The sequence below is a fragment of the Ammospiza nelsoni genome, chromosome 1, assembly GCF_027579445.1.
Source record: "Ammospiza nelsoni isolate bAmmNel1 chromosome 1, bAmmNel1.pri, whole genome shotgun sequence".
Classification (NCBI taxonomy): Eukaryota; Metazoa; Chordata; class Aves; order Passeriformes; family Passerellidae; genus Ammospiza; species Ammospiza nelsoni.
Genome location: NC_080633.1, coordinates 63,775,853 through 63,785,331, shown reverse-complemented (window position 1 = coordinate 63,785,331; position 9,479 = coordinate 63,775,853). Strand labels below are relative to the sequence as shown.

General features: G+C 40.5%; 1 protein-coding gene across 2 annotated transcripts in view; it reads right to left on the bottom strand.

Annotated features, from left to right (window-relative positions):
* Positions 1-1,266: 1,266 nt before the first annotated feature.
* Positions 1,267-9,479, bottom strand: part of KIF13A (kinesin family member 13A) — a 103,614-nt gene continuing 95,401 nt past the window's right edge. For both annotated transcript variants that reach the window (XM_059469083.1, XM_059469076.1), the window contains 2 exons: positions 3,444-4,515; positions 1,267-2,556 (listed from right to left, as the gene is read on the bottom strand). In XM_059469083.1, coding sequence (XP_059325066.1) covers positions 2,270-2,556; positions 3,444-4,515 — 1,359 coding nt within the window. In that variant the 3' untranslated portion in view covers positions 1,267-2,269. The remainder of the gene's footprint in view (positions 2,557-3,443; positions 4,516-9,479) is intronic.

Below are 9,479 nucleotides of genomic sequence, written 5' to 3'. Positions count from 1 at the left end.
AAAGTACAGGTCTTTAAACAACAACAGAACTCACAATGGCATAGGTTATGTGAAATGGGTACAGAAGGACACAAGGTTGGCTTGCTTTGGTCTCTTTGGCATATACAGATTGCCTACTCCAAGAGCACAATTACCCCAGTGTTTCTGAAGCAATCAATCATGCATTCTGTATTCTCAGTGGTCTGAAACAATGAAGAGCCCAGCTGATGCTGGTTGATGGTAACCTGGTGTAACTACTGAATGTGTGCCATAAGAAAATGGCCACACTCATTTTCAAAATTGTTTGTACTGGTCCTGGACAAATATGTTAATGCCAATGTGTAAGTAGATTTCCTAAAATGTTTATAAAGAATTGAAGTGACATCTAAACTTAACTTCAAGACACTGGAGTGTTTGGCGTTGACACCTGGTAGTGTTCCACAGTCATCTGTGCCCGATAAAATAATTCTGCATAAAATCTTTTTCTACTACAGTAGTTTCCTCCAGCAGCAGTGTCATTAATGCAGTGAGAGCAAATCACTGTGGACACCAGAAGCATGAACTGTTCTGCAAAGATATACATTTCAAAATCAATTGACACTTAAGAATTCTGCAGTCTTAAAAGGGACAAAAGCCATGTCAAGGGCAAGTGCACTGCACTTCACAATCTCTCACTGCCTCCTCCAGCACACTGCCCTCCCAGCTGCCAGCAGCTGAGGCCTTTATATATTTAGCAATGATCCTCTCTTGTCTGTCTTCCAGGAACTTGTCCCATCTCCCCTTGACCCACAGGATTCTGTTCTGTGGCAGGAGTTTCCTGGCTTCACTCCCTCTCCTGGGAGGGATGGGGAAAGCAGAAAGTGAGGAATGTGTATCCACAGGGGCTGCTATTCTCCTCTGAGGCTCATTGCTAAGATGGATTCATACCATCCAGTCATCCACTCCAACCACATTATCCTTCAGCATTTTTACCAAGTCCTTTACATCTGAGCAGCACCAGCTAGAAACAGCTCCCTCTTTGAGCATGAAGCCTAATTGTACCAAACACAAGAAAAACATTTTTTTTTAAATCCCAAGTAAACAGTCTGTATTCTAACACACAACAGGTCTGCACCAATTAAATACAGTATGGCAGTATATAAATTACAGTTCTTTACAGTAAATAGTAAAATACGAGAGTCCGCTTACTGTACACAACAATCAAAGAAAGAACAGCAGCTTTCAGTAAGGTCCCAGGTATCTCAATCATCCACTTGCTAAGGAACAAAGAAAAGATACAGCAGGCCATTCACTTCACTCAGTTTTTACCATGTCGCTTTACAAATATCCAGAACACTTGTACAGGCATCTACAGTATCTACATGTGGAACAACCTTCTTAGGAATTCATGAGCACCAGACATAAATCCCTCCATCATTCTCATTATTAAAATAAACTTTACAGATTAAAATTACTTTAGCAGGTTCTATTTCATCTTGATAATAAACCAGCAAGTAACAAGTGCAAAGTTTGCAGTCATGATCCATTTACTGCTTCTTTATTTCCCATTTCTCCCCACCCCACACCCAAAAAAACCCAAAACCCCCTAAAAAACCCAGAATGTTGTCCTCTCACACCCTTGCAGTAATACTGTTTCTGCAGTCAAACTGCCCAGCTGGCTTTTGCTAACATGTGAAATGCCAGACTCATAGCTTCAGGCATCGTCAGTCATTCCCATGCCAAGTCAGCACAGTGGCAGGCCTCAAGGAAGACAAAACATATGAAGCAGTTGGATATCTCAGTGTGCTTAAACACGGAAGGCTGCACGGTGCCCAGTGACTGAAAGGAACATGGCACCAAGTTACCAGTTAAAACATTTACAATAGAAAGATATAAACAGCAAATATGTCAGTCTAAAACAAGTTCTTTGGTAATTAAGAACAGCGGTTGGGTTTTTTTTTTTAAAGAATACGGATTCACATCCTGGTTTTTCCTCAATAAAATATCTTTTGTTGTTTAAAATATATCTCCCAAGTTGTTGTGTAACAAATAGTCCAGTACCTCAGTTATCTACAATCAGCTTTAACTGTGTTTTAGTGTGCAGCCGTATCTGCCCACTGGCAGACAAACTATAGATACACATTCATATATATATATAATATATATATTATTTATAAAAAATTAGAGCATTAAGTCAAGGACTCTAGAGAATACACATTCCATATGGACAGGTTAAAATGTACAATAGCTTCAAAAATCCGTAGAGTTTTCTACACAGTGATGCGTGTAGTAAGTGCAAAAATACTGCGGTTTAGTTAATCCAAGATTTCCTGTTTTCCTGTTTCCTAGAAAAAGCAGAAGCCGCTGCATCTCCTGAATGGCAGAGGACGTCTCCTCCTGTCTTGGGAGTGGCTGATGAGCCTTGAAGCACAGAACTCTTCCGTTTCTCTGAAGTGGAAGATGCCTGAGACCGGGAAGTGCTATTCCATTTCCTTGCGGGAGCTGGTGCTTTGCTGAGGCGCCCGGGACGAACGAACACACCGTGCCGTGGTTTGCAGTGGAAGTACTCTCTGCCTTTCACTATTCCATCGTGCTTCCCTTCAATGGAAAGAAATGCACAGGATTAAACGCTGGTGCTGCCATTAGCACATACAATTGAGGCGCTGAAGTGTGAATGAATAGCTTTGGTTATCTGTCAAATAGTCAAGATTGTTCCTGCTGAGTGACAGAGCCAGATGCTCGCCATACACTAGGGAGAGCAAAACTTGGAAAGGAGGGCTTAAAATGTGACCAAAAAGATGATTTTCTAAAATATTGCTTTGTTAACTAACAGTTTAAAAAGCCAAGCTTGTGTTCATATTGCAAAATAAACTGTCCTCAAAACCATTTGCTTGCAAAGCTTAAAATTTAGCTGGAGACAAACTTCTGGCATAAGTGATGTTACCTGTTAAACTACTAAAAACATATTTTTAAATTACCTGAAGCATTTCTATAGAAGTTTCTTAACACTCGCAGAGCACTGACTTTTTCCAACCCCTCTGAAGTAACAGAAAACCTGTGCTCTGGAATTCATCTTTCCCCAGTGGAAAACAACAATACATCTCTAAAAGTCACTGACACCAAACCTATCTGACAAGTGAAGCACACTGTTGATACTGTTCATGAATGTGTACACAATGATTTAAAAATAACATGTCAACTTCAGGTTTTGCTTGTTCCTCTGACCTGTGAAAACAGATAGGTACCAATGGGGAACTACTACAACTTGCAAAAGCAGGGCTTTCAGACAGTTAAAAGTGGATGAGAGCATCCCTATAACCAGAAAGCTGATGATTGGGTACCAATCTTCAGGAAATGGGATAGATACCAAGCTTCAGGAAACGGGAAGTACTTCCCAGGACTGAACTGGACAAAATGATTGTACTGTGACTTTAAAAATTGGTCACACTAGCTGCATAGATAACCCAGAACACATTTAGTCTTACCCAGCTGAACATTGAGTTCAACTCCAACCCAAATTCCAGCTGAAAAGTCGACCGTTCCAACGTATCTCACTGTGCCCATCTTATTACTTCCAACACAGACTTGCTCGCCCACGGCCACCCAGCTGGGCAAGACGTGGGCTGGATCTGCAGAAGCACCTTCTTCACAGTCAGAACCATCCAAGCGGTCCTTCGTAATAAAATCGTCCATGGAAGTGTCGGGATAAGTCTCAGGCTCTGAAGAGTCTTTCAGCAGTCCAGAACAAAAAGGGCTTTCCCCAGCATCCACAAGCCAGCTGTCACCGGCTGCAGAGCTCTGCCCCTTGCCAGGGCCCCGGGGTGACTCCGAGGCGCTCGCTCCGTTAGAGGACAGAAGGGAACACAACTGTGGAGCTGTTGAATGGTCAAAGTCCTTCCCATCTTCAACGCCCATGAACTCAGTAAAGGAGTGATCTTCCACAATGTCCGTTGTGTGCTCAACCGTCACCTCGTGTGCTGAAAATTCGATGGTGTTTTTCCCATCCAAGGAACTCAGGGCTGAGAGGGATCCAGCTCTGGGTAACTGCTGAGAGTCTCTGTCAGTGGCACTGAGTGACAGTGGTACTTGCTCTGTTAAGGCACTGTTTTCTTTCAGTGGTACCACAGGTAACTTCTCTCTCACTAACTCCTTTTCTGACTCTCGACATTCCTTGTTTAAGGAAGATCTTAAATCTTGTGCAAGGGATGATCCCAAGGGATCACTAGAGTCCAGCTCCTTGGAGTGACTGGCTAGCTGGTCTGTGCTATCACTACAGGGAACAAGCATGTCAGACAGGGTGGCATTAGAGGCACTGTGGGAAAAGTAGCCACTAGTGATGCTGCTAGTGGTGGGGCTGCGGGACACCTCTTTCTCAAGAACACGTGAGCTCATGAAGTCTGATTTAGAGGAAAACCACTCCCTGTTCTCCAGGCTGGCATTGTAAATACTGAAGTCAGCAAACTCCTCCGGTACATAAGGCCGGAAATTTTGAAAACTTTGTGGACTTATCAGTTTCTTATTAATGGCCTCCAACTCACTGTCTTCCTCCTCAGAGTCCTGCAAATGAGAAGAGGAATTAGGATTAGGAACCTGTGACAGTGAGGTTCCCAAAATAAACTAACCATCCTTGATTTTTTCCTTTCTGAGCATGGAGAAATATGTACCTTTAATAGTCTTTATTCTGAAGAATGGAGGACACCATTGAAAAGAGCTGCTGGGAACATGTCCAATCTACACTGAGTACACTGAGCTATTCAATTTTTAGAAAATAAATTCCGAATAGTTCAGAAAATATAAATCAATTAAAGGAAAGTTACATATTTTCATACACAAATTTTTTTCCCCATGATTTAGACTAATTAAACCTACTGAAGGTATTTTATAGAGTTAATTCACTACCTAACAAGATAAACACAAAAATGGATGGTAACAGCCTTAAAGAGTCCCTGCTGCAATACAGGTTATTTAAAACTCTGGGATTATTAAAAACTTTGTACAGTGGGATTTTCTATTAACCTGATATCAGCAAGGCTAAATAATTTTGCTTACCCCTGGCTATCACAGCTGAATATGTTCAGGATGTTTGAATATACAAGCAAAAAGATCAAATATTACAGCAGATCTTCAAGGAAGCATTTTTATGCAGACATGTATGTGTTTGGAGGGAAATAATTGACACTAATCATCCTAGCAGAATTTGGAGGTGCCTCTCTGATGTGTGGGGATGTGTGGGGATGCACCATGGCTAGACCACAGATGTGGCTTTCACAGAGTCCATATGAAGCTGAGAACTTCAGTCCGTAAAGATGAATCTGAATCTGGCAACATGGTAGGGCTGCTCCCCCAAGATAAAATACTGCAGGCAGGACTCTACATGGGTGCTTCTTTAAGTACTTCCTTCATTATATACATATATATCTTTAATTACACATATATATGCAGGTATAAAAATAGGTGTATGTATACACACATATATATAGTAAAAATGGTTAGTTTATAGGAAATTTCTACTACAAATAATTGTATTTTAGGAAAATTAAAAAAGGCTGATGTCCTTTAAAGAAACTGTAGCGCCCATTGTTTCTCAGTTCCTTTATCTGCATCACAGATTTCAAACTCTGATCAAGGCAGATCCTGTGTGATATCTGAAGTGCCTGGATGCTTTCAGATACCTGCTGTGATTCACCAATGTCAAAGGAAAAGCAGAACAGTTAACCAACAGTTAACAGAGTACCAATACATCAGTTTAAACATCCTCTTGAAAATGTTTCCTCACTTCAAAGTAGCCAAGACTGCTCAAATAACTTTGTATAACAAAGCTTCCAATGCCCAGACAGGGAACAGATTTGCTCAGTTTGCCCATGTCAGAATAATCACAGAATTGTTAGGACTGGAAGGCACCTCTTGAGGTCAATTAGCCCAATCTCCCTCTGCTCAAGCTGGGTCAGCCAGAGCAGGTTGTCCAAGACAGAGTCCAATTGGGTGGGTTTTGAGATCTCTACAACCTTCCAGCACAACTCATTCCAGTGATTGACCCCCCTCACAGCAGACAAAGTGTTTTCTTGTTCCATCTTGTGGTCAGATGGAATCTCATGAGTTTTGATTTGCTCATGTCCTGCCACTGGACACTGCTGAGAAGAGTCTGCCTTGGCCCATTGGGTGTTTTTATATATTGATAAGATGCCCCTGTGACTGGTCTCCTTAAGGCTGAACAGCACCAGATATTCCAGCCTCTCCCCATTTGTCAGACAGCCTGTATCTGTAAAAAGGTCTCATGTCCATTCTTAGCAAGTTCAAACTCATAGCAAATATAATTCAGTATTGCCCATGCAAAATAGCCTCTTAAGATGACTCAATATTTTCAATAATATTAAGTTTTTTGTTAGTACAGCTATCAGTATCTCAACAGGATGTCTCTACTTGTCTAAGTATATCTGACAAATCCAACCAATTTCAGATTATTAATATTTGATCAAGTAAAGGCTTGGTATCCTTTGCTTTCTAGTTTTCATGGCACTCTTCCAGAGTATTTAATACAGAATTTGGATGAAGGCTTTAGTTTGCAATTATTTATTTCTCTGAAGAGGAGCAATAGTGTTATAAAATGTCATGTAAGACTACTGAGTATTATTTATACTCTTGAAAATCTTGCTACTTACATCTGAAATGCACAGCTCCTTTAGAAGTAAAGGAACAAATTAATACCTACTTTATTGAGACTACAAATATCCTTCCAAAGCCTTATGCAAAGTATCTTTTTTGCATATTGCAGGATACCAGTTGCTCATCTCTGAGGGATGTTTTCTCAATCATTCTGCTTACTTCTTCCCTTTTACCAATTTTATTTGTTCAAAACTAGCAAGTTTTGTTCTATGCTGAACCTTATAGTTTGGGTGTTTGTTTTTTTTTAAACATTAAACACTAAGAATTTATCAAATATAAAGTTGAAGATTATGTATGAACTCCAAACTAATAAACATTTAATTAGGAAAGTATTTCTAGTTGATATTAGCTAAACATCTCCTTGAGACCAAAATGTATTTTTGTAAGAGTTCTTTGTGCCTCCTTTGAAACTTATAAGATTCCTCATTTGACTGAAAAAACCTCACCTTGGTGGTGTCCCTGTCCAGAATCAGACTGGATAAGAGGCTGTAACTGAGAAATGGTTCTACAGACATACAGACACTGGTGAGTGATGAGGAAAGGCCAAACAAGTAACCACAGTGTCAGTCATGTGCCATTTCAGGGTTATCTGTCATCACAAGTACAAAAGCTCAGCTACAGAGAACCAGCCCTCTTACTAGAACATGGGCTCTGAAGAACACTGTGAATAGGTGAGGAGACACCACCTTGTGACAAACAAAAAGATGCCCCTGGTGGGGACAAGACATAGTTCCTTTCAGAGCTCATCTTAAGTTTCCTGATGGGGAAATTCCAGAAACAAAGCAATATTAGAGTTTTTCAAATTTCTGTGGATGTGAGATGGGGGAAAAAAGAAAGAAGTTGCCTTGTACAGCTCAGGCTATTGGTATAAATAAAGATAAAATCTTTGAAAAACTGGTCAAGAAATTTCAGCAACTTCCCTGGGATGTAACAGAATGACTATAATGAAAAGCAGATTTAAGAACTGGTAACAGAAAGTCCACAGCAGTAAGAACTAATGAGACAAGACTATGCATCAAGTTCTAGCAGTAAAGAAGCAAAATAAGCAAGAGCACAGAGCAGCTTCCTTACACCTGTTTTGCATCTGCATTTTCAAATCCCTAAATTACACTTCTCGAGTAACCTCAACAAGTTAGTTCCCATTTTACTAATCTAAAAATCAGTAATACTTATCTAGTGGTTGCACCACAGGTGCCTCAATTTTTATTGCTGCTAGAAGGGCTTCCTCTTAGCAAACCCTCTCTTAAACATGTTAATTACTGGTAGTATTTAGATACACTTAATATGAGAACACTTAATCTGACCTTAACATAAGTCATTGTATTCCTATATTATAGAGAACATGCCCCTATATATATCATGCTGTTTGGATACAGCTGCAATATCAAACATGTGTAACTACTCTCTGAAATTTCAGATTGAATGCTCTATTTCAGGCCAATCAAAAATATTTTTGTTAACTGCTTTCCCCCCCCCCCCGCCCCTTCCTTTGGCAGATGTGTTTTGAATATTGGAATACTTCAGTCTAGTTAAAATATAGGACTCACTGCAGCTCTGAAAAATGGGGTAGCCTGGGAAGCCTACAGCCTACAAAGGCTTCTTTCCTAAAGCAATAAAACCTCCAGCAGCATCACTTGCTAAACACAACACCCTAGGCTGTCTGGGCTACACAACCAGCTTTGTCAACCTCCTCCCCACTAGCAGATGCTCCTTCTTGCCTGTCTTCCCAGGACCCTCAAGGGTCTAAAAAGCCATCAGACAGAGGAATAGATCCAAATGGAAAACCCCATGGTAGTCAAGCTGTCAGCTGGGTGGATCAGTTCCCTTGATCTGACTTCCTATGCAACCAAACAAAAAGCTGTGTTGATACAAGGGAAAAGTCAGTAGGAGTCAAGCAGCTGAGAACTGAAAGAACACCTATTTCTATGGCCCTGTTTGCTACAGCAGGTTTAGAGTGTTCAGTGAATTAGTTCCCCTCTAGCTGGCAAAGCCTGGTGGCAGGATGTTGCCCTTTCCTAGCTCTGAAAGCTTCTGTGTATCTGTGGAAAGCAGCACAGGCAGTGCCTGGGTTAATTCAGGGCATGCATTTGTTTTCACCCAAGGGATTAGAACTGCCCTCAAGTTGCTATGGAAAGTTTTGTAACAATTTATTTTCCAAGGGATGTCTTTTCAACCCACTAGAAGATTTTTTTCTTCCAAATACCTTCATGCTATTTGTATCAGTGACTCAGTGCGAGTCAGCACGTCAGCTACCTAATGGAAAATTAACATGATCAAGAATAAAACAGCTGCCACCCAAACCCAGCAGCCAAGCATCAAATATATAAGCAGAACACTCAGGATACTTTGGTCTAACAACTGACAAAACAGCATTAGAAATCCAGAACAGGTTTTTTAATAGCTTGGCTATGTGATAGGAATGAAGATAACTGCTGAATAGAAGAACCCATCACTAGAATTTTGTGGAAAAGTGTCCCATAGGACTTACAGGAAATAATTTGAAGGTTCTGAATTTTAAATCTAAAGCTCTGATTAAAGCAAGTATTTGCAGCCATGTTCCACAGCCCCAAAACCAAAACCATCATACAGCAGAAATGATGATACACCTTTTGTTGAAGCAGCAGTGAGAAGAGGATTTAGCAAGTGAAGATTAAAACAAAAGCCCTCCACCTCAATTTCCACCTGAATCATGATGAAGACAGGCTGCAGGTTAATTAAAAGCGGCAATCTTATTTTAGTCATATTACTTCCATGTCAGGCAATGATAAGCTTTTATAGTGTACCCACACCTAAATGCACGGTTACTTACACCAAATGGGATCATTCCATTTACTCTGGGGTATAGTCACAAAATCTAG